At 44.0% G+C, this 24,639-nt stretch overlaps 2 protein-coding genes across 5 annotated transcripts in view; one reads left to right on the forward strand and one right to left on the reverse strand.

Annotated features, from left to right (window-relative positions):
• The window catches only part of DENND1A (DENN domain containing 1A), a 216,679-nt gene extending 198,533 nt beyond the window's left edge, over positions 1-18,146 (forward strand). For 2 of the 4 annotated variants that reach the window (XM_056352995.1, XM_056352996.1), the window contains 4 exons: positions 388-476; positions 10,235-10,363; positions 12,846-13,101; positions 14,014-18,146. In XM_056352995.1, the coding sequence (XP_056208970.1) occupies positions 388-476; positions 10,235-10,363; positions 12,846-13,101; positions 14,014-15,336 (1,797 nt within the window). In that variant the 3' untranslated portion in view covers positions 15,337-18,146. The remainder of the gene's footprint in view (positions 1-387; positions 477-10,234; positions 10,364-12,845; positions 13,102-14,013) is intronic. The other 2 variants (XM_056352992.1, XM_056352993.1) reach the window with 1 other exon arrangement.
• Positions 18,147-23,306: 5,160 nt separating this feature from the next.
• CRB2 (crumbs cell polarity complex component 2) overlaps positions 23,307-24,639 on the reverse strand; it is a 39,931-nt gene continuing 38,598 nt past the window's right edge. Inside the window, exon 13 of the mRNA XM_056353020.1 lies at positions 23,307-24,630. Within this exon, the coding sequence (XP_056208995.1) occupies positions 24,403-24,630 (228 nt within the window). The 3' untranslated portion in view covers positions 23,307-24,402. The remainder of the gene's footprint in view (positions 24,631-24,639) is intronic.

Genomic DNA, 24,639 nt, shown 5'->3' on the forward strand with positions numbered 1-24,639 from the left:
AAGCTCACATTTAGGGAATCTTTTGTCAGATACTTAGCCTGTAGCAAAAAGAACAGTGGATCAAAGTTTTGTTGCTTTGCTAATAGCTAACAGTGACAAGCATATATGTTACATTTGCTATTCAAAAAATAGGGGTTGGGGGGGTTATGGGGGTTGTCCTTAAATAATTTGTGGGTCCCTGTAGTTTATATTCATCTTTTCTATTCATTTGTATATCTATATCCATTTGTAGCATTGTTGTGGCACAACAAATAAAGACGTTGAAAGGCAATTCTGAACAGAAGATACCTTTAAGATTGCAGTAGTTATGCCTATTTTGTATTTATGTCTGTAGTTTGATCAACTTGAAATATTTGACGAAATGTTTTTTCTGTGTGTATGTAATAGGTTCGCCCACCAAGACCTCACATTGTTAAGAGACCCAAGAGCAATATTGCTGTGGAAGGACGAAGGACTTCAGTTTCTAGTCCAGAACAGTAAGTGCATTGCTGCTCTGCTTCTCTCTAGTTGCATCAACAAACAGTGCATCCAGAGCTGGAACTGGGCAAAGGAGAAATAAAAATACTAGAGATCAAAGTAATTTTTAACTAACAAAAAATTCATTTTTTAATTATTGGAACATTTTAGAGGAAGTGTGAAAAAGCAAGAAACCAAAGTTTACTTATTTGGAAAATTCTGGTTTGCCAAGTGAGGCATAATCTGATCAGCCTGTTTAGTGAAAGTTTTCACATTTCGGAGGTTTGTTGATTTCTTTGGGTTTTTTTTGTTTTGAACTATGCTTTAAATGAAATTGTTAGCCACATCCCTGCAAATCCACTGTTCTTGCTAGGCTTTACCTGGAAGATAGGGAATTGTTTGTTTTATAGTGGTGGCAGTAAGGCTTGTGTCTCATGCTTGAGAGTCCTATTAACAGAAGGTCTGTAATGAGCTCTATAGCGAAGGCTTGTAGAGCTTAACTGTCTTGCACAGTACTAGCAAATTTATCATCTCTTTGGATTTGACTATGAAGTAAACAAGGGTGATGCTCCAGATAAGTTGTACTGTTGTAGCCTACTGCTCGTGTATAAAATATGTTGGTTTCCAACATCTGTCAGGTTCATATGAACAGAATAGTCTGTTTCAGGTAGTTCCATGGATGTTGCATATTAAAGTATTTTTTAGAAAGAAAGACAATACTGTGTATTGTTGCAGATATTCCTAACATGTTGCCATAGTTGACTTAACAATAGGTCATCAAGTGAAAACCTAAGAAGAGAATAGATATATTGGACCTTACCAACATAGCCCAAAAGACACTGTTGTGTATGACAAATATACGTGTAGGCTGCATCAGCATGTATTTTGGATTTAAAGTTATTCGGATTCTTCTATGTTGAAGTGTAGCTACTTCAGCTGTTCAGGAGTACAGAAGATTCAACAGCACTAAGTTCTGGTTGGATGCAGAGGGTGGTATTAGCTATACTGGTCAAGGGTCTGAATAAGCAAGGTTCATCCTCTGAGTTTGGAATTTGGGAAGCTTAAGAACTGTGTGTTCAGAGCAGCTGATCTTGGAAGAAGGTGGTGTGAAACATGTGGCTAGAGAAGAGGCAGACCTGCTTGTTACTCCCGAGGAAACTTCTGAGCAGTGAGTAAGAACAGCAGGCAGCAGAGCCAGTATACGTTTTCTGAGTCATGTGGCAAGATTAAACTGGTGCTCTCCAGATGTGAAGCATCTTTGATTCTGTCCTTCAACAGTGAGTAGAGTGGCATTTTCCAAATGTCCAGTCTCATGGCAGTGCAGCCTTAGCATGGGCAGGCACACTGGAACAGCTCCCAGACTACAAGCAAAAGATTCAGTGGCTGCAAGATGGTTGCGCCAATCTAATCTGTCACAGATTTCCTTGTAACTCATCCCTACTTGCAGCACGAAGTAATTGCTTATATCGTAGCCACTTTGTGTTATTTGTTTATGTACCAGCCTGTGGTGGCTTTACTGTCAGTAAAGCAAAGCGCTTTGGCTGGTGGCCAAGATTACAGGGTATTTGTTGTATCTGAAGATACTAAAATCCCATTAAAAGAAAAATTGGTTGCCTTCCTTAAGCAAATCTTTTTCCCGCATTTACCCGTTCCCTGTCACCACCGTTTATGAAGGAAAAAGAGGTGGAGGTTGAGCCCCCCCACCCCGTCCCCCCAAAGTTAAGTGTGTGGCTAGCTTTTTCCCAGCCGCTCTAGGATGGGGAGATATTCTGCCTTTTAGCTAAAATGAATGGTCACTTTTAAATTCGACAGCTTTATCTATTCTGTAGTGGAATTTGGTTGCCCTCTTGTGGAGCAGCTTGTGAGTCCTGCAAAGGGGCTTGTGCTGGTACAGGGTGGTAGCTGTCCCTGCACAATTACAGGAATTTTTAAAATAAACGTTTTCTCTTAATATTTAATATGTTGACTCACTGCATGTAGGTGAAGGATAACTGAGTCAATTTAACCGTTGTGTGTGTTTCATATGAAGGATTTTGCATGTTTGGATTCAAAAGCTGCTTGACATTCCGATGTGGCTTATTGCTAACATGTATTTTCAATTCCTGCCAGTATCAGACCAGAAATAAACATAAACATGAATGATAAAAATTACAAATATTATTTCACTTGGGTTTAACTTACTGCTGTTAATTTTAGCGAGCCTGTACAATTTAGCTGCTTTCACAGACTAAGAGAGGTTTTTTTGTGAAAAATATTTACAATAATCTACAAAAGATAATGAGGATGCTTTGTAGTTATAAACTGACTTATTTTTCTTCATGAGCGTTTTACTGATGGATTTTTCCATCTTTAAATGTGGAAGAAAACCAGGTAATATTGCTAATACCACTGACACCTGCTTTATGGTACCAGTTGTGGTCTCTCCCTGATGTTTCACAGCTTCAGTATTTTATCCAGTTCAAATGCAGTGTTGCAGCAGGATCGGATGTATTTTCATTCTTTCTTGTCTTCAGCTTCAGGTGGCAAAAAAAACTTAGACGTAACTACTTCCAGATGGTTAATTGCAGAATATTGCACTCAACTAGATCTCCTGTAAGGTGTCTAGTTAGAGCGTTTTAATAAAAAGTTGGGGCGGTAGGGGAGTCAGGGCACACGACGTGCAACGATGATGAGACTGACACAACAGTTGTGATTTCAGAGGTACAAGTGGAGGAAATATCTAACCTTTACTTAAAGCTCAAAGAAATTACCTCAGAAATAACTTCAGGTGAATGCCTTTGAAACAGGTAATGACTCTGTAATCCTGACCTTTTTCCATGCTGTTTATCTCAAAATGACATTTTGAGTAAAGGGAAAATATTTTTTAAAATATTAATGAAAGGTAGGATTTTTGTGACATTTTTCACAAACTTTCTTTTTTCTGTCCCAGTAGAAATCATCTTCCCATATTGTTCTAAAATGAAAACATAAAGCCAGGTGTTCTCTCTGTAAAAAATTCACATTGTTTTCTCTTTCTTGGATAATACTAAAATGAATGAGAGCACCACAATGTGTATTTTCACTGGTGTTACTTGGTAGCATTGGAGTACACTTATTGCAGCTCAGAGGAGGTTCCATGAAAATAGCAGCAGTGTGGAGAGGGTGCTTCTCTTAAACTAAACTTCACCTAATTAGCTTAATTGCACTGGTTCCAAAACTAATTATTAGCCAGTTACTTTTTTCAGGTACTCGTGTGTGGGATAGGTTTGTGAGGAGCAGCTTTGGTTCAATGAGAAGTTTCTTTTTATATTTAAAACTAACACTAACTTTTTGGCCTTGAAGTGACTACATGAAGGCTTCAGAGGTGTTTCCCAGCATCTCTGACTTCTTAGCTCAGACTGTGACTTTTGCATCCTCCTTCCAGCTGGTGGAGGCAGGATGCTGAGGGCAGGGTGCCACCACCCGCTCCACAAGCCGGACACCATGAACTCATTTCTCAGGGGAGCCTCTTGCATTTCTAATGTTGCGTGTCGTCTCTGAAAAGTAAACCACTATCTAGGCACCCTCTCAGTTGTTACATTTATTAATGTATTTCTTATGATAATAGGAAATTTGCATGTTCAGTTACATGAGTTAATTTTTTTAATATGTATAAAAGAAAAGCATTGTTTTGGGGGTATATGTGCTCATTTTCTAATCAGTCTTCAATTAGAACACAGGAGGCTGGGAGCAGTGACTTCAGAGAACACTGACAATATTGCTAATGTCTGTTGTTAAACCATTATATTTAGAAGAGCTGGTGAAAGAACTATTGTTTTCCCCCCTCAACGTTTTCAATTATTTTTTTTCTATTTCAATAGAAAGGGGTTTTTGTTTTTACAATTTTTTTGATAATTCAAAGTTTGTGATGTTTATGATTCTTAAAAATTTTTCACTAAATCCAAAATGTGTAATTTAAAAAAAAAAATAGCTATAAAGTAACAAGAAGAATTTGTAGGTGAGAGCTCAGAAAATGCTGGATTACCACCTGGGGCAATCCTGACATATGGGACGTGCCTTCTTAAACACAAATTAGTTGTTCACAGCAATAAGATGTTGCATTTTTAACAGATAGGCAGGTTTTTTGAGAGCTCTCTTTTACACCACAGCAAGATTTCCTATTAAATATAGAATAGGCTTCCAGAGTGCTCTAGGATCTGTCTTCTGTAAGTACCGTCTAGCTGGCTTCCAGGGCATGCAGAGTGGGAGGAAATTAAAATAGGAAATCAGAGGGTCAGGCTCACAATTAACAGCATGTCAAAAGGCTCTTGGGCTGGCTAAACCCATGTCAGTGCTGCAGCAGTTCATTATGGCTTTCCAGAAGTCGTGTAGGACTTAGCAGAGAAGCTAATGGCTTTCCCGTATACCCTATGAATGAAAATAGACTGCAGCGCAGTAGTGGGTTATTACACTGAATTTGGTGTGAAGTCAGCGTGATGGCTGTGTTGAATGATACAGGCTCATAAAGCACATTAAATTCCAGTTGTTGTAACCAGGCTCTCCGAGCTCTGCCCACAGCAGTTGTGTACGGTAAAGGTTTTCCGTGGCATCACTGCAAGCCAGGATCTCCTTCGGAAGAAAGCTGAGCCAGCGAGTACCGGTGCGGACAGAGCTGGCTGAACCAGGGCGAACATGGCAGGAGCTGGCTGGAGCAGGCGATGCCGCTGTGCGGTGGCTCCCCTGCCCCGGGGAGGCTGCAGCGGGGGAGGGTAGGCAGGACGAAGGTGGCACCGAGGAGGCAGGTGCCCAGCAAGGGGGACAGCAGATGGGTACCAAAGGTGCAGAGCCGTTGGGTTTTGCTGCAGGCCATGCCAAGCGAGGCGCGTAGCACGAGGCAGGGAGCTCTTTGGGAGCTCCATCCTTCCTGGCTCGCCCGCCTCACCGGTGTGATAGTTTAAAAGAAACTTTAATTTTTGGGGCCTATTTCTGCTGTCTGCTTTGGAGTGAACCTGTCGAACGCATGCAGCTTGCCTTTGTAAAGGGATGTGATAGCTGCAGGGGAAATCGGCGAATAGATCCTTAGGACTGAGTAATAGGACAAAAATGTGAAATGACTTCTCGGAATCCTGCATCTAGATCTGTCGGAGAAGGCAGAGGTGTCATCCAGCTTGTTCCCACTTTGAACTCTTGGTTAATATTTCTGACTCCCTGGAAAATCTGTAAAAAGTTCATAAAAACTATAGTACAATTAATTACCTGCCTTTACTGGGTGTAGTGATCACAAGCTGTTGTTTCTGTTATCTGGTTGGATGACTTCAGATATGATTTTTTTTCTTGTTTTAATTTAAAATATCCTTTATGCTAATTTTTTTGTTTTTCTGGAAATATTCTGCTCCTGTGAACATTCACAGTATACTAAAGTGAAACTTTAAAAATCAAACAGATATTTTAATATTTTTGTTAGCTCAGGCTTGGGTGTACTGAGTATTCAGAACGCGCAGGAAGGAATTCCAGTGATAGGTCTGTGCTTTGTTCGGATGCAGTAGTTACCAGGTAATCCCCACAGTCCCAAGGATCCTATTTCATACTGCCAAGAAAAAGCCCAGGAGTCCAAATCCCTCATTCTCTTCATTTTACTGTCTAAGAGGGACAAATTCCTTATTCCCTAAGGCTGCTGTATAGCTATTCTTTAAAAAAAAAAAAATTATTTTTATTTTTTTAAAAAGAAAGAAAGAAAATTGGAAAGTCCCTTTTAGGAGAATAATGGCAAGTCCCTACAACCCCTTTGTACCATAATCTCTGTAATCTGGAAAAAGTAACACAGTTAACAAAATACACAAATTTAATTTTCCCCTAACCAAAATATCTTTTAAAATTATTACAGAATTCTCCTTATTAATTCCCATATCCTGCACTCACATTTTCTGTATATATTTTTTCTATCTCAAGTACATTTAGGTGTCAATTAAATTTGAAATATCTACATTTGTCAGCATTTCATTTTTGGCCAGTGTGATGTGCTGCTGATTTGTCCATGCATCCTGACACATGAAAAAAGCTCCTGAGATGCAGATCTTCCTCATTAAAAAAGAAACCCACACTATCATAATGGTACGCAGAGCCATGGAGCGCATCCCCAGCTTTATTGCACTGTGTTTCTGACATGATATTTAAAAAGGAACAGCCACGGCTGTCAGTACTGTCATATGCTAGTGCTAACCGAAGACATGTTAAACTAAACATTAGAAAGAGATCAGCAAGTCATCTGCATGGTAACTCAGCTAAGAGATTAGGTAGGCAGGAGCTGGTGCAGTCATGTGGAGATGATGAGGGTTGTAGCTGTGACGGACACATCCTTTTTTCCCTCTAAGACTGCAGCAGTGCCTGCCTTGTAGCCGGGCTTGCTGTGACCTGCCTTTTCAGAGACAGCTCTTTGTGTATGAAATCCTAGCAAGTGGTGGGTGGCAGACTGCAGGAGAGTTGCCGAATTGGGTTAATGAGGGAATAGGCACTTTTTTTGGATTCCGCTGCCTCAAGCTAATAAAAAATTTAAACTTGGACAATTTTAGATTGTTCATCCCTTACCTTGGACCAGCACAGCTTGCAGAGCACACCAGCAGTGAAACTCGAGTGGTTTCTTTTTTCTAATTATGAAATCCCGCTTTCATTTAAGGACTCTTGCAACAGCAACAAAACCGGTGCATATTAACTTGCTATATATTTAATCTTATTTGCACCGAGCTGCACTGAAGTGCAATTGATGATCTAACCAACAAGATCCTATCTTATTTCTTCATAATTTGTTCCCAGTTTCTTTAATATGTGCACACAGACACAACATGTTTGAATTTAGCGTAGTCTGAAGGCAAACAAAAGGTATCGGAGGCAGTGCTGTAAGGGCAACTGTACCAGTACATCTGTTATGTGCAGTTACCAAATATTTAGTGTATCGGCAAGATATGTGGAAATTCAATATCACTTTTAATTTCTGGAAATAATTTTAGATGTTCTGGACTCATGTTAAAAGGTAATTTACTCTCCTTAAAAGAAAAAGACGTGTAAGTTCAAAACAAATATATTTAAACTATTTATGATTTCTGATTTATTTTAGGTGGAGCCTTTTGTTAATGTAAATTGAAATTTCGGGGTAACAATCACTTTAAAAAAAAAAAAAGAAAAAGAAATTTATAGCAAATTTTTCCTAATGCAGTGGCACCACCTCACTTTCCCTGGATGCCTATTATAGCAGAAGAGAGGAAAAGAACAGCTATGCAACAGCTTTAATTGGAGCACCACAGACTATGATTTAATGTTATCAGATGCATCCACTGCCACCACTATTTTAGACTTCTTATTAATGAGCTCTGACCTAATTGTGAATAAACATTTATTCACTGTGGCAGCTTGGGCCCTCTTGAGCTGTTGGTTGCAGTGTCCAACTTCTGGTTTTCCGACCTAATCTTTTAGACCAATTTTCATAAACTTTATTATATAGTTAATTAGTGAATGAAGCAAAAGAAATAAGGGAGTGAAGGCTGATTATGAATTCAAGTGCCACTAAAGGCAGTTTATTAGTACATCTGTACTATAAAGGCAACAAGCCAAATTCTTTCTTATTCTACCCATGTTTTTGGTCCTGTTGTGATTTCAGCTTATCCTCATTTTATCTATAACACACATAGCGGTGTGATACATTTGCATTGCTCTACAATGTTGACAGGATTGGGACCTATCCGTTGTTCCACATGATGAGGCTAATTCTGCTTACACCAAAATGAATTTTATTCTGGACCTCAGTAGCAGCAAAATTAGGCTTCCATCTCAGTGGTGTATTGCTTTGTGTCCTTCACAATGTGCATTTTGATTCGCTACAATAACGAGGATATTATCAGGGATATGTGGTTGGTAAAATGAAGATGTTTGGGAAAAGATCTCATCCAGATGGCTAGAAACAATATTTGCTTTTATGATCCTGGTGATCTCTTTCCCATTATTCTAGTGATGTTGGGAAGAAGAGAAGGGACCTGTAAATGATGCTGGCTAGCAACATCCACCATGTTCATCAGCCTGTTGTTTGGTCCAGGAGACATATAAAGGTGGTTTATAGTGCTGTTGAAAAGAGGTTTTCTTGGGGTGTTTTTTCATTTCCATTCATGCACACTTGGATATGCCAGGATGCAACTGAAATGGGGAGAATAAATAAGAGATGATACATAACACTTAAAAATTTCATTATAAGTGCATATACTTTTGGTGGCTCTACACAATGTTGTCCTTGAGTTTTAGTAGATTGAAAAGCACTGGGCTGTGGTGTAGAGGCCTCTGATTAGTAGTGGTAAACATTGATGTGCTTTTACTGCTCTCAGTTACTTGTGAAGCATTTATCTTAACATTTTTGTGAGAATATATTTTCTGTAAGCTGTTTCGCCATCCAGAGCTTTAGTGTTTCAGAAAGAAATTAATAGTGGCCCCTGCTTCATACTTGACTAAATATTAGGATGTCTTAGCATTGCAAATTAGGCAGTATTTGAGGCACAATAAATTTCTTTGTACTCTTCAACCTGTTAGTTCCAGTGTATTTCTGCTTAAACGCCCTGCTCCTGTACTCTTTCCTCTCCTACTAAAGCTGATAGTGCATTTAATTGTTTAAAGCAGTGATAGCTGCTTCTGAATTTGCTCCAGTGGAAACAGTGACTCTTAGAAGCGTACTCATTATACAGCCAAGAGTTGTTTACTGAGGTTTTGGTCAAAGTGGAATGAAGCAACTGATAGCTACTATAAATAATAGGAGAAAAAAAGTACCATGAATTCAGCAAGCTTTAAATATTTTTTTTTATCTGCCAACCAGCGTATGTTTACCTGGACCTGTATAGGCATGCACCGTTAGTTTTACATTCCTAAAAATTTAGGCATTGTCTTCATTGGGTACAAGAGCAAATCCTGGAGACCTGACCTCTGTGTGTGAAGCAAAGGTGACCAATATGTTCTTGTCAAAAATCTGGTGAAATGTTTTTGGTGGTGATTGGGGAGGTTTTTTGTTGTTGTTTTTTTGTTGTTGGTTTGTTGTTTTTTTTTAATTACAGCTAAAGTGTGCTTCCAGAGGCACTTCTGATTTTTGGTAGTTTTCATCTGAAAGGATTTTTGTTCCAGGCTGCTGCTAATGAATTCATACTGTGATAGTTACTGTCCTGTATGTAGTAGAAACTAGCTTGAGTGCCTTTTTGCCAGACTTTGCAAGTAGTTAACCACTGAGTAAAGAAACATACACACCTTGCTTGATGAACTGTATTTCTTATAAAGCCTTGGACAGTTTTATTTTTGTTCTAGTGTGAAGCAATTACAGATATCAATAACAGATACAAGTCGGAATTGTCAGCCTCAAGTCAGCTTCTCTCATATACCAGACTAATGTCAGTCTAAATATCTGTGAAGCAGAGGTAGAGCTACTATTTGTTAGCCTGTAGTTGGAGCTCAGAGAATCTGAGGGGCAAAGATGTAGTTCTAAAGAACAAAAAGACGCCCAGCTCTCTGGGAAATGTAGTGGGGAGAAGGTGGGTTTCTGCGTTGGCTTCTTTTGCAGTGTGGGTGTGATGGCAGGTCTCTGTGCACTGCCCGACTAGGCGGCACCCTAGGCGTTTTTAGACGAGTTGTGTTTTCTGCCTGAAAAACAGAGTTCAGCGTTTACCTGCAGAGCTGTTTGCGGCAGCCATCAGTCACGGTCAGGAGGGGTTTAGAGCCTACAAATCGCTCTGTTTCTCTCCCCCTGGAGCTTTGATTGTGACAACCTGGTAATTTCCTTTTCTCTTCCTGTTTCCCCCAGCCTGGTAAAGCCTATGCGACACTATACAGTCTTCCTCTCTGAGGACTCCTCTGATGATGAATTTCAGCAGGAAGAGGATCCTGTCTCTGGCTTCTCTGAAAACTTTTTCTTCTCTGCTCCTTTTGAATGGTCTATGCTTTATTCTTTCAATGTATTAAGTCAGTCTTTGAACAGTGGTTTTGGCATTGGTCAGGGTGCTTGCTGCTGTACTTGGCATTTTGGAAATGCTCCTGCACTCTGTGTGGTGCTTGATGAATGTTCAGCGTTTCTCCTGCTTGTTTGTTTTGGTATTCAGCGGCATGCAAAAGCCTACTCCTGCATGAAACACTACGCAGCGGTGCACTGCTTATGGTTTTATATCAATTCGAGCTCTGTGGGATGTGACCCTTCCACTTGCCCTTTGTTCCAGTGTGCTGCCTGTGTTCCTCTCCAAACCTCCCACCACCCTTCCCTGTGCAGCGCTGGGTGTTCCTCCGGCATTGTCCTGTGAGCCTTATTCTGGTGCAGTTACCAGCCTTTTGTAGTTTCACTTGCTTGATCCCAGTCTCTGTTCTGTCAGGTACCACATCCTCAGTGACCGTGGGGAGCTGCCATGCAGATGTCCCGAAGGGTTCCGACTACAGTCTGACCTAAAATTATGCAGGGAAGAGGGAGGAGTTTGTTGGGTTTACTCACTGTGCTACTTGTATCCAACTTTTTCATTTGTAATGGGTTGTAAATTCCCAAACCTACGTAAGTCAGTCTTGCCCGGGTTTGGAACAGGGTGCTGAGCAGCTTGGCCACGCTGCCCGCAGGGCTCCGCGAGAGCTGCGTGTTCAAGCCTGGCTGCAGCATTCCGGCACCTGCCCGCGGTGCCCGTGTTCGGGAGCGAGCGCAGCCTGTCCGCGCTCGCTGGCCCGAGCCTGTCCCGTGGCTTTGGGATGAGGGTGACGCTGTGGCGTGGAGCACAGGGCACGCGGTCCCGCTGTGCTGAACCTCTTACCGCGTGTTTGAACATACCGACCCCAGAGGGCAGGTGTGGCTGAGGCCTCGCGGAATGTCATCCCACGGGTTTGTTCGTTCCTAGCCTCACCTGCTTGGGGATTTCTAGGAGGAGAAAGGGAGATAAACTAGAATTACAGATAAAACTAGAATTACACTCATTCTTTAATAAATGCAGTTACTGGCTTGACCAGAACCGGTAGGAAGAGGTGCCAGGGTAGTACTGTGAGCCACTGATCAGGAATCTGCCTGGTGCCCGATCCGGGCAGTTTGGGGTGCTGATGCCTGGCTACATCTGAGCAGCTGGAGCCTGATGGGTACAGATGGGTTAGACTAGGCTGGAGAAAGAGGCTGCCAGTTTGAGAGTGGAGGCTCCCCCAGTGCTAAAATTCATTGCGTGATGCAGAAGGCAGGTTCCGAGACCAACAGGGACGTGGCCGCTGGCACTCGGGCGGGGGGAGGCAGAGGTACAGGTGCAGTGGCAAAGAGCCAGAAAAAGGCTCCCACACTTCTGGTTTTGGGATGGAGGAGGCCAGGCCACTGAAATGGTTTGTTTGCAGAATATTCCTGGGGCGGGGGGGGGGAGGGGGGGGGCTTGCAGTATGATCTAGTGCTTAGCAGATGAGCACATATTGTGTGAGAGACTGAAGATGTGACCAAGACTTGCAAGATCACCCTCCTCCTAAGGACATGTACCATCAGCTGTCTGCCTTGTCCTTGCATTATTATCTTGTGTTGCTAGCTGAATGCCTGCTATTTATGTGTTGATGAATGAAGTAAGAAAGATGAGTCCTTTATAAATTTGCATGATATAGATGTATTATAATAAAATAAGGAAAGAGGAGGAGGATTCTCCCATCGTGTATGTTTTTGCAGGTCTCAAAAATATTTTCTTTTAATTGAAACCTTGTTTAAATGCCACAGTAAAACTGGCTGCCAGTCAAATGCCAATCACCACAGATATGTGTGGCACCTCTTGTTATTAATTGGATGCGCATTATGCTGCTGTGCTCTGTACACAGAACCAATATGCAAATCTGCTGGTGTTCATTTTTTTTGCTGAGGTATGTGCAAGAAAAGCATCCTGCTAACTTGGCCTTGGCTGTAAATGTAAAATAGGTGTCTCCATAATGGATTGTGTTGTTTCTTGATAAGATGACACCAATGTAATCATTGGAACTCTGCACAGTGTTCCCAATTATTGCAGGAAAACACTGAATTATGTTCTGTGCTGAGTTAGCTTGAAGGAAGAGAATGTGAGTGCCTGCAAAACACAGGGTCCTTTGCAGCGTGCTTTGCTGGGGGGGAGGGAGAGCTGGCATCCAGTCATTCCTGCTGCAAGAGGTCCCTTGTCAGCCTGTCTGTTACTGCATGATCGCAGCTTTCCTCTGAGTACTTCCCACTGACGTCTTTTTCCTTTCTGAAAACTCTCGAGTGCCCAGTCATCTTTGTATGTCCTTCTGCCCTTGGTCACATCGCTCACAGGCCTGCTGTTCACAAGGCACTGTAAGCTGTATTTCGCCACCCAACAGCTTTTTATAAAGCCATCTAGCTCCTTAGTAAATACTTGTTTAAAAAAAAAAAATTACAAAGACAGTCATTTGCAACATGATTTTTGTTTTTCTCCCAGGCCTCAGCCATACCGGGCCCTGAAAGAATCCGATAGCGCTGATGGGGAAGAGGCAGGCAGTCCCGAAAAACCAAAAGAGCTTCTGCCCGCCAGCCCTGTCCTCTCAAGCAAGGCCACAGAAATAAACCTCCTTGAAGACATTTTCCCTAACTTAGAAGTAGAAACACAGCCTCAGCCTCTCAGCCAAGCTAAGAGCCTAGAAGACCTGCGGACTCCCAAGGAAGAGGGAGATCAGCGATGCACGTTCGATTACCAGGTTTGGACTGGGTTTCACGCGTGCTAGGGGGGTTGGCCCAGAACTAGGGCTGGCTGTCTTACGTCCTTCTCTGAAGAACATTTTGATATTATTGGGTAGGTGCATCCATTTTCCAAGCATTTGTTAATGTATTTCAAAATTAATTTCTGAATTAAGAAATGACTGGAATGGGACTCAGTTGTAAGACAGTAACTTTTTCCACTAAAGCTACAGCTTTTACTTCTAAAGGAGGAAAGATTTGCCCTGTTCCTCAGAATCTGTTACGTCCATTGGCTGTCACACGCAGTTATCTTTGAAGCTGATGCTCAGCAGGAGAATGAATACCTGGGAATTTCCAGGTCCCCTCCAAACTGCGTGATTTTTAAATGATTTTCTTTTAATCTGGCCGTTTGGGTCTAGGCATCATTTGAACATTCATCTGCACTGTAGAAGAGAGATTCTTTATGAAGAACTTCACTGAATATATGCAGCTTATAAAATGCCAAACTAAAGCAGACTCTGAGATCTTCATGTGACATGAAAGGAAAGAATGTAATTTCTACCTTATAATAATATTTAATTTGGTGTTATAGCCAGATATTTCATTTGACAGCTTTTTCCATACAGCAATTAAGGCTTTTCACTTTCTGCACCTTAGATACAGGTACGTGCTCCTTACTTGGCTCACAATAGATGCCACAGTGTCACAGCTGAACAAATCATTAGAGGCAGAGCTGGAATTAAAACTGCAGAGTCCTGCTTCTGATTGCCTGCCTGCCGGCTGAGGCTGTGTGCTGCTGTCCCTCTCCAGTGTGCGCAGCCTGGACGGATCCCCTTCCACTCGCAGCTCAGCAGCCTGCCTTCACTTTAAGCTCTATGTTGTGAAGAGATGAGTAAAAGTTAAATTCTAATTTTTTTTATGCTTTCTTGCAGAGAATGGATCTCGGTGTGTCTGAGAGGAACAGGATTGTGCCAACCATGAAGCTGTCTCACCCTTACAACAAGCTGTGGAGTATGGGTCATGACGACATGGCTATTCCTACCAAGTATTCCCAAAGCTCACCAGAAAGGCCCTTGACTGTCCTTGGTAACATGCCACCAATCACAAGGAGACCCCGGAGCAGAGACAGCATCCTGGCTTCTGCAGAAAAGGATGAATCAAACCCTGCCATTCAAGGGAACATCACCATTCCTAGGCCACAGGGAAGAAAGACTCCTGAACTGGGGATAGTGCCACCACCGCCAGCACCCAGGGCTTCCAAGCATCAGACTCCAGCGGGACAAGCAGAAATTCTCACCACCCACGCTACAGGACGTAGCCATTTGGTTTCAGATCTGATCCCAGAGCCCTTTGGAGTTGGTAGTGTGTCCTTAGACCCCGAAATCCAGCAGGCTGTAAATTATTCCTCTCATCCATCTCAGCTTTTGTCCAGTGCTACCAGCACTGCTGAGATGCTCCAGCCTGTCAAGGTGAAGACAGAAAGTACAGGTAATGAAAGCGACTACCTTCTTAATCTCCTGGATCCATTAAAAACGGCCAGCTGGCAAAGCAGTGGTCCACAGCAAGGTCCCCGCAGCCTGCAAAGCTCAGCTGCTCCACCTGCTGCAGCTGGCTTTGTCTCGGTGGCAAGTGACTTTGTGCCTCCTGCAGCTGCACCATTTGTCCAGCCACTGGGTTACCCTTCCCCAGCACCACCACCTTTTTTACAGCCATCTCCTAATCCATTTACACAGACAGTGCCAGGAGCCCTTTCAGTGTCTTTAGTTAGACCCCCAAGGGGCTCTTTCACCCCCTCCTTAGGTCACGCATATAGCTCTAGCTTCATAACACCTAATTCGAGCTTCTACCCACCACAAAGACCTCAACCACACATCTCAACACTATCCATGCCAAACTTGTTCAGCCAGGCTCCCGCTGTGCCACCAGCTCGCTCCTTACTGCTGCCGAGCCACAGCCCTTCCCCAGCAGGCTCTCTGCAGCCGGCGTGTTTAAGTGGTCCTTCCAAAACCAGAACGTTACAGCTGGGCCAGTCCAGCTCAAAGGTAGATCCCAAGCAAGCACTAGCTCTCCTGTCTAATGAACCCCCTTTGATCCCTGCCAGGCCAGCTAAGGGCTTAGAGTCAGTGTTACTGTCCTCAAAATCTGAGGAGACAAAAGATCCATTTGAAGATTTGTTAAAAAAGACAAAGCAAGACGTGTCATCCACACCAGGTAAGGTTGAACAGCTCAGAAAGCGATGGGAAACCTTTGAGTAGCACTCCTGATGGCCTTTTGATGTCCCTTCGGAATTGACAGAGGGGTTTTTTTGTTTTTTTGAGCCAGCATAAAACTGAGCATTTCTTTTATGGAAGGCTGAGCCAGGGATAGCTGCAGGACCATCACTGAGCTGCAACTCGCACAGGAATTTTTGCCCAGAGTTCAGAGTCCCCCCATTGTCCTGGTCCCTGCAACTGCTTCCTCACTCTGCACCACTGAAAACCCCCAGGATTCTTGCACTGACCAAAGTGGGACAGTAGTTGGGTTTGGGTTTGGTTTGGTTTTTCACGCATAGCTTTTCAGACAGTACTACTGATGCAGAAGTTACTCACTCCCTTGTATTTTCAGTCCTTGGTGCAGCCAGGAGTGTGACACAGCGCATTGCACTGCTGTTTTCTTCCTGCCTTTGTTGGGTTTTCCTTGTGTTACACATAGCTGCTGTGGTTTGTTTTCATAGGTGAAGTGCAGCAAACAAACCCTGACTTGTGGGCTGCACTGAATTAATCCATTAGGCTCTTTATTTTTTTTTTTTCTTCCCTGTCTTGAAATGCAGACGTGCATTTAGCTTACACTCTTGGGTGAGCTTTGGTTGCAGATGTTTGATTTCCCTCCCCCTGTACACTGACATGGAGAGGTAACAGGGACCTCTCTGCTGCGGAATGGTCGTAATTCCTTGTTGTAACAAAACCACAGCACAGGGCAGTTGCTCAGGGTTTGGTCCTGCATCTCTGTTGGGAAACTGGAAACACCAGCAATTGTTTTCTTTTTTTTTTTTTCCTTTTTTTTTATTTGTTTGCTTTTGTTAAATACATCAGAAAATAGAGGGCATAAAGAGTATCCTAGTTCTTATATATGTGTATGTTAATATTATATATAAATATTATAAATGGCAGTATATGAACGGAATGTAACCATTTCTTACTTATTACAAACAAACAAAAGAAGAGAAAAAACGTGGGGTATCAAAGCTCCCAGCTCATGAGTTGAAGTTAAGCGCCAGCGCGCTGGCAAGGTGGCTGGGGCGCAGCGGGATCCCAGCTGCGGTGCTGGGCCAGCCGGGCAGAAGCTTGGAGCTGAGCTGAGGGGGTGCTGCAGTGCTGGGAGGGCAGCGCACCAGCTGCCTGTCACTGCCTGACTTCAGAAGCGCTAATTGCTACCTTGAAGCAACTGGGATTTCACTCTGGTCCGCAAGGCACTCCGCGCCCTCAGCCTCTGTCCCACTGTGCTGCGAACCTTGCTGGCGTGACAAGGCAGTAACTGGACCATGAAATGGACTGTGAGGTCACGAAGAACAAAAATGCAATGAAAAGGTCAAAGGGTACGTTCATTCAGATTTTCTAAGACACTTGTCTGTGGCAATAGTATTCTCAAGAAATTTCATCTTAATCTTAGCATCCTTCATAAAACCTGCTGTCTTTGCAGTGATTATTTTTGTTTTACTTAAGTGGTGCTTTTTTGTTTTGTTTTGTATTTGGGCACAATCTGATGTAGAACGTTGCTCTAGAAGAGGTAATCACATCACCACTGAGCCTTTGATAAAGGAAATCGTTTTGGACACATGGGGAGATTCTTGTAAAGCTTTATCTGATTTCCAATGTATCTATTTTATTCATATAATCTTGGAAGTTTTCTTACTCTGGTGTATGGAAATGGCTGTCTATGCTTTTGAGTCTGTGCAGTACAAAAGAAAAATACTCTTAATAGCTGAAATGCCAAGTTTGGGAAAGACCTTAGTATTACATTAATATTATATTTCTGTAAAGTACTATTACTCTGACAAGCCAATCAGTTCGATTTGTATTTTCTTTTTGTGTTGGAAGACAGATGGTTTTAGTATTGCATAGTAAAATATTTAAAGTCTAAGATAATAGTTCCATTTTATTTTATACAGTTCAGAATATGAATGTTATATATGAATTCAGTCTGGAATTTCAGATCTTTGCTGTGAGCTAGGTGATGAAGCTTTCTCAGTGATGGTGGAGATGTACAGGCACCAGAAAGCTCTGCATACGACATGCCTTCTGAATTTCACATAATCTTTTTTAAAATTTTTAATGTCACACACTGATTATATACTGAGTAGGCCTGTTATGCATGCTTAACTAAATAGAAAAATGCTCAGGTAATTCTGTATCACTGCAAATCATTTTCCATCACTGGTTATTTTACTCTGCCCATGTTATAGAATATTTTATGCAGTTGGATTTTTAGACAAACAAGCACTCTTGGATTATTTTTTTAAGTCAGTTTTGAGGCACTGAAAAGTATTAATGCTTAACATAAATGGCATTAATCACCCTTCACTTGATTTTGAAGGGGCAAGGGGGGAGTTCGGACACACCTCTGAGGTCCAGGAGTGCCAGGCAGCACGATCCTGGACTCTGTGACCTTCCTCACTTCTTGAATAGAATTTGCAAGCAGGAGACTGGTTTACATGCTTCTCGTAATAAACTGCCCTGTCCCTAGGGCAGTATCTAGGCTTTTTGTCTTATTTAATCTCAGGAATTCCTTATGTGATTCATTCCTAATAGTACCAGATGTAAACAAAGTGTGCTTGTCTGGGAGAGCAAGCTTGGATGTAAACCGTTTCTTTTTCTGATGTAGAAGTATTTTTGATGTTTTTACTAACCAAGTATAAGTGTTCCTGCCATTATTGATCAATGACTTTATATTCAGCTTTGTACATTTTCCTCTACACGCCATACTTGTTTGCTTGTGTGGTACTGCTTTGCTTATTTACAGATGCTTTCTTCCATTAGAAACGACTTTTATTTAAAAGAAAAAACAACAAAGTTTCTGATGCATCCGATGCTGTACAGATGGTAGAACCATTTTTGTGTCTTGTTCACTCATTAGGTTAGAAACACTCTAGACACTGGAATTGGAACCTGTCGAGAGACACAAGAATCTTGTTGCTGAAGACCCTTCTCTCGTTACCTTACATGCATGTGTTAATTATGAGGCTTGAGATTTCTCTGCACATACTAGGGATTTTTTTTCTAACCTTCAATGAACTGTCTGTGCTGCTTAGATATCCCCCCTGCCCCTTTTTTATGTGTATAGGAAAAAAATCAAGCAGGAGATTGACATCTGCTCAGTTTTCTTTCCAGTTAGGAGGCTAGAGTGACTGCATATTTCAGGGGAAATTAATGTCCCGTTACCAGCCATAGGAAACCACTGATTCTATGGCACCCTGAAGAAAGGAGTGTGCGCAGGAGCATTCCTTTTGTCAGCTGGGAATGTTTCACACTCTGTCTTCCAAAGAGCGTGTAAGTGACAGCTAACTGTCCTGAACCCGGCCCAGCTGCACTGCGGGATTTATTGTGGTCTGCCTGCGGTACTATTTGTGTGTGTGTGTGTTTTGCTTCTTGCACACTTACCATCCAGGCTTTATGATCAAAGTGATTTTTCCAGCATCAGCAGATCAAATTGGTCAGTAGTGAACAAGAAGCCTGTTAGTTGCTGCTGCTTAAAACATCCAAGTTTGGGGAAATCTTTTTTTTTTTTCCTTTTTTTTTTCCTTTGCTACCAATTGTTGGAAGTTAACAGCTTTAGGTAATTAAAAAGTGAACAGTGAGGAGAAGAGCTGCTGCAGTCCCACCCTGTCCTTGGGAATGGTAAAAGCTGGCGGTGGCAACGTGAGACAGACTCTGGCCCGTGGGAACCGTGGGTTCCACTGTGGCTGCGCACCGCTCTGTGACAGCCCTGCACCGTATTTTCGAGTGGCTCAGCGGAAGGGCATCACAAAACAGAAGTGAGCTTGTGATTCTTTTGTAGCACAGTAAAATTAATTCCCCGACGAGAGTTACAAGCTGTTGCAGAGCAGGGGCTCTGTGTAACCTTGCCATTCTGTTACTCAAAGTATAAAGATGGAGCAAGGGTGCTGACATAGGCAGAGCTCGCCTTGTGCTCCGAGTGATGTATACGTTCCCTGTGGCAAGTTTGCTTAGGTTATTGCTGGGAACCTTGTTTGTTTTCCCAGAAGGTTTGGGAATTGCATTCCCAGGGACACCACCTGATTGTCTTGCTTTTTTTTGGTTTTTTTTGTAAACTTAATCTGTCGTTAGTCTTGGCCCCGACACTCCAGCGCGCACTTTGCTTACCCGTCCCTGTTTCAGGCTTACTGGGTTGTTTCCAGCGCAGCCGTTACCGCCGCAGCCCAGTGACCGTTACGCCCGGTGATGTGGGCCCCCGGCCCTGCGTGGCAGCGGAGGGGATGTGCAGGGACGCGGAGCTGGCCATACTTCTGGGAGGCGCGCTTGTCTCTGCGTGTAGGCTTTGATTTCACTGTATGTGGACATCCAGTTCCCAGCAATTAGAATTCCTTTAGTTCAAGTCATTGATTCCCACATTCTAATCTCCTTTCTGTCTGCTGCTCTGACTGGGGCTGCTGGCGCTGCGCTGGGTCCATGGGACAGTGTTCCCGCCAGGAAGGGGCTTCCAGCTTGTCCTGCAGCTCAGCTATCACATCGCTCCGCTCAGCTCCCTCCCTTCTGCTGGAGGCTGCTCCTCTTCCGCCAGAAGAGGATTTCTGCTGCTGCTCAAACCCGTCCTGACTCATGCCACAGTGTCCACCGGCTGTGGGATCGTTCATGGCTCTGACCACAGTCTGATTTGTGCTCATAAAATGAGGGATGAATGGTAAAGTGTAGCAGCACAGGTCAACGGAGAACGCAGCAGGTTCCAGCTGCCCCTTCTGTGTTTCTACAATGGATTGTTACTGGCTGCTGTGCAGGGCTGCTGTGTTCAGGCCTGTGCTTAGACCTCTGGTGTGTGACAAACACAAATAATCAGAAAATTAATGAGTTTTTAACTGTGAAAGAGTCATTGAGGTTTGCCACTGTGCAAACTGTGTGTTACAGACCAAACCCAGCCATCTAGACATCGAGTTACTCTTTGGAAAAAAAACAGTCACAAGTCAAGGTAACTAGGTCTATTTTTAACCAAATTTTATTGTAAATTTCATTTGAAGGAAATTTAATTTTTTACAAATTACAAAATTTACAATTACAAAAGAAATCAGGATCAGGATCATTACCTACAGCAAATCCAGTTTTGTGAAAAAATATATTCAAAAATTAAATATCAAAAGAAAGTTAAGTTCATTATTGAAAAAAACAAACCAACCTTTCATAAATTATCTTGCAGAAATGCTCAAGACACTGACAAAGTATTTTAACACTTTTTCTAGTACTGGCTTTGGGTGCTTGAAATAAAAACATCTGCTCTGCTAATTCTGTAAAGCGACGGAGCAGGAGCTTTTGCGCTGACTGCGGGGAGCAGCAGGGGATGCAGACAGACGCTCTGCGTGCGCTTTGCTGGTTTGTAGATGTCCGCACTGTTGTGGGTTTTGTAGCTTCTTGTTGCCTTTCAGGATATTTCAGTAGCTCGGTAACAGCTCTTATGACACAAGTCTGGTTTTCTTCTCAAAATAATACAGGCTGGAGTAATATCGGTTCATTTAGATCCTGTTGCTGCCTTCATTTTTCTACAATTTAAACACAAAAAGTGGAGTGGAACTAGAAGTTCACGTACACACCCCTCCTGGCAGGGACCTGGTGGTTAATCAGGTCCGTGTTTTGTGAAACGCCAGAAGGCTGTAGGACTATTACGGGTCTCTGTGGGATGAAGAACACCCCTACCTTTGCCTTTAGGTCAAGGCCACGCAGGGGCTGTGGCAGGACACGAGGGGCTCTGCCCCGGGGGTCTGGCCCAGCCCGCTGCTGCTACCTGGGGTCTGTGCCCTTTCTCACCAAGAGCCAGCCCGTCCCTTAAGGTGGGGGAGAATCAGACCAAGGGTGAAGGTTTGTTCCTCCGTAACCGCTCAGCACTTGCAGCCTGCCCTGCCAGCCCTGCTGTCCCGAGACGCGCTGCCTGCACCTTTTGTTCTCCTGTCGCACCTCCACTGCCGAGCAGAATGGCGCTCCCCGTTCTCCTGCAGGGTGCAGCTTCACTGTTCCACTGCAGCAAGGTGGCTGCCAGCGGGCCTGGCTCTGGCCTGGCACTGTATTAGACCTCCCTAAAGAGCATCTGCGAAGTACCCAAAGCAAATAATTCGTATGGAAAGTAACAGCAGTGTTATTTCTAATAAATAAATAAAAGCGACTGCAAGCTCACCGAAGTTAGGTCATTTCTTTACTTCATCAGTACTGTCTCCGACAAACTACAGCCAGCGTGGGATCGCCACTGTCAACTTCTCCTCAGTATTAGAGGGGAAATGATCTTACGCACAAAATGTTCATTTTCTTGTCTCCCAATGGTTTGGTTTTTTTCTATTTTCCAAAATTGTCATTCTTCCTTTTAGCATATAGAACACCTGTTCTTAAGCGGACAGACCTGATCTGTAGCTTTGTACTCTTCCCTTTGCTTAGAACTACTGAAACATTTACAGCTGCAGTAGAAAAAAAAATACCCAAAAGTAAACCCAAACAGTATTTTTCTTCCAGTGGTGATTGGCTGTGGTGGGGGGATTCACACTCTGCTTATTAGCAGTACTTTGGAGATTACAAAGTAGACAGCGTTTTCTAAAATACTTCTCGGTGATAGTTGCAGTAATTATTCTGAAATGCTAATGATCTTAGACTATTTGGCCTGCTCTGCTGCATTTCTGTCCACAGGCTCTGCCACATTATGCTAAAGAAGCAGCAGCACACTCGACAGCTAAAACAGTAGCAAAGGAGAAGTAAAGCCACACAATACATGTCCTGTTTAGGGCAATGCGGAAAGTGAACGCTGTGTCTCACTCCAACACAAACCCAGGTTTTGTGGTAAAGGTCACTGTATTCACTAAATTCCGCTCTTTTTTATTGACAAGCCCAAACCTGTCTGTCCCGAGAGGTACGGGTCGTGAAATACCCCCCTCTCCCCTCCTCGCACAAACAAGTACTACCTGATGTTCAAACACTGTCTCTTACTCAGGCCTGCTCTGTGGTCCTGCTGCTTCGTGCCAACTCCTGACCTTGAGGCACCTGCTCTGTGTGGGTGGCAGATACTACAGCTGTGAACAGATGGGGGAAACATCCAGCCCAACATCAACCTGGCTGCAAAGTCCAGTCAAAGCAAAGCGATCAGTTCTTCTAATACAAACGTCCTGCTTTCAAGAGGGTGAATACTGTAACTGGCAACTCAGCCTGAGAAAGGCACTTAAAATATTGCTATGGTTTAGTCTAGTCTTAGGAAAAGACTTAAGTAGACGTGTCTACTGTAGCACGGTAGTACTTGTTTTCTGGTATGTGATGCTGACTCTGGCCTAGTTTTGGACGGGCAGCAGCAGCTCCAGGAGATACCGCCCATCAGTGACCCGTCAGCTTTGCAGAGGAGGCACAGGCACGTATTTTTTTGAAACCTTCACATTATTTCTCAATACAGTGGTTTAATTTCCATTAATTAGACCTGCCTCGCTTATTTGCAGTGACTGCATGGCAGTGACAGTTGCAAGGGCTGCAAGCCCCTGCGTGACAGAGAGGGAGGCAGAAGCGGCGAGGCGGGGCAGCGTGCAGGTGGCTGCGCCCTGTTGGCTGGTGCCACACAGCCCCATGTTCTGCCAGCGGTTCTGGGTACCCCACCGCTCCTGCCACTGCTTGCTGCCCCTCCTCCACTGCCCCCCCCCAGAACTTCTGGTTTTCCCTCCCAGACTTCACTGCCCCCGCCAGCAGACCGGTTTTACACAAATCGTTTATGGGATAAGCTGCAATAACCGAGCTCGTTCAAGCAGCTGAATCTTCCTGCCCCGTAACAGCAGGCACTGCCCGTGGCCTAGGAAGTAGCTGAAAGCAGCACAGACCTGTCCTACAGAAACACAACTTGACACCTAAGACGGAGACACCGCAGCAGCTCCGTGACTGTTAACGGATGACACAGCACCTGTTGTGTGACCCCAGGTCTTAGATCAGCCGCTCAGTTGGTGGCATCTTGATTACATTCCACATTTCCACTCGAGCCCCATCTTTTTCTTGACGGCTTGGGCTGTATGTTCCCTGAGTTGCTCTCCTCCTCTTCATGACAATCACCGTGGCTGCAACAACTGCAAGGAGTAGGGCAGCCCCTGCAGCCCCGACTGCTCCCACAACGGAGGAGTTGCTAAGATGCGCCCACACTGGCTGCTGTGGTAGAACAGGGTGTTACTCAGAGCTTCTGCGTAGACAGTGCTGCATTTCACATCCCTCATCCCGCCTCCCCGAAGCTGCACTGAGCCAACAGCAGCGCTGGACAGGAGCTTCCCCCCTTTCACCGTCATCCCCCACCCCCCCCATGTCACAAAAGAGCCCAGGGAAGGCAGGAGCAGCCCGGTGGCCTCTCCTGCCCCACGTAAGCTTCAAGTGCAGCATCTGGCAACAGGCACTGCCGCCAGCTCCAGCACTGGCCCCCACCCCCGCAAAGTTCCGACTGCACCTCTGCTGCGCGGTACCCGTGGGAATGTCTAACAGAGATCACTTCATAAAACATGGATTGGTACAATGATTTCAGTAATTCCTGACAATCCCCTGTAACGCCCTGGCTGGCACAGGGCAGGAGTTCACAGCTGCTGTTGCTGTTGAGGACTGCTTGTGAAAACCTCACACCTGAGCTGCAAACGCTTTGAATGGTTTGCAATTATTGAAAAAACAGAACAGTATATACAAACCAATCGTAAATACCCTCTGTACAACGCTCCTTAAAAGTATATATAGATCTCAATCTGTAAATTAGTGCCTCATTTAGCCCTGCCTTTTTAACGCAGATTTCGCTATGCCATTGCTGCCTGAAAGGTGGAACGGAGCAAGGGCAACTTCAAAGCAGGCGCACCCCAGCAGCTCCTGCAGAGGGGAGGGTACGGGGGGGGCTGTGGGGCAGCAGAGAGGGGAGTAAGGAGGCTCACTTTGAGCCAGCGCAGTGCAATTGCCTCAATTAACTGAAACCAGCTGGAACAGCTATTGCATACACAGTCTGCCTTGTACTTCTAGGTCCATGTCTTCATTACCATGCCTTAAGGAAACTGAGATAGGGTGGATCTGTGGCTGCAAGTGCTGGAAAAAGATCAAGGTCAAAGCCGACCTTGCAGGTGCATCTCCTTGTCATGGCAGCGCCTATATTAACCGCTCTTCAGGTGGCACCTTTAGGACACTGTCCATCTCCAGCCGAGCTCCTGCCACTTCTTGCTGACTCGGACTGTAGGTTCCCTCTGATTGGCGCCTCTTCCTTGCAGTGAGAATCATGAATATGAGCCCAATACTGAGCAGCAGTAAAGAACCACAGGCTACAGGGACAGCTACTTCAATTAGTGGGGAGGGGAAGAGAGCACCTGGAGTCCCTTTCTGTAAAAG

The sequence above is a fragment of the Falco biarmicus genome, chromosome 9 (genome assembly GCF_023638135.1).
Source record: "Falco biarmicus isolate bFalBia1 chromosome 9, bFalBia1.pri, whole genome shotgun sequence".
Classification (NCBI taxonomy): Eukaryota; Metazoa; Chordata; class Aves; order Falconiformes; family Falconidae; genus Falco; species Falco biarmicus.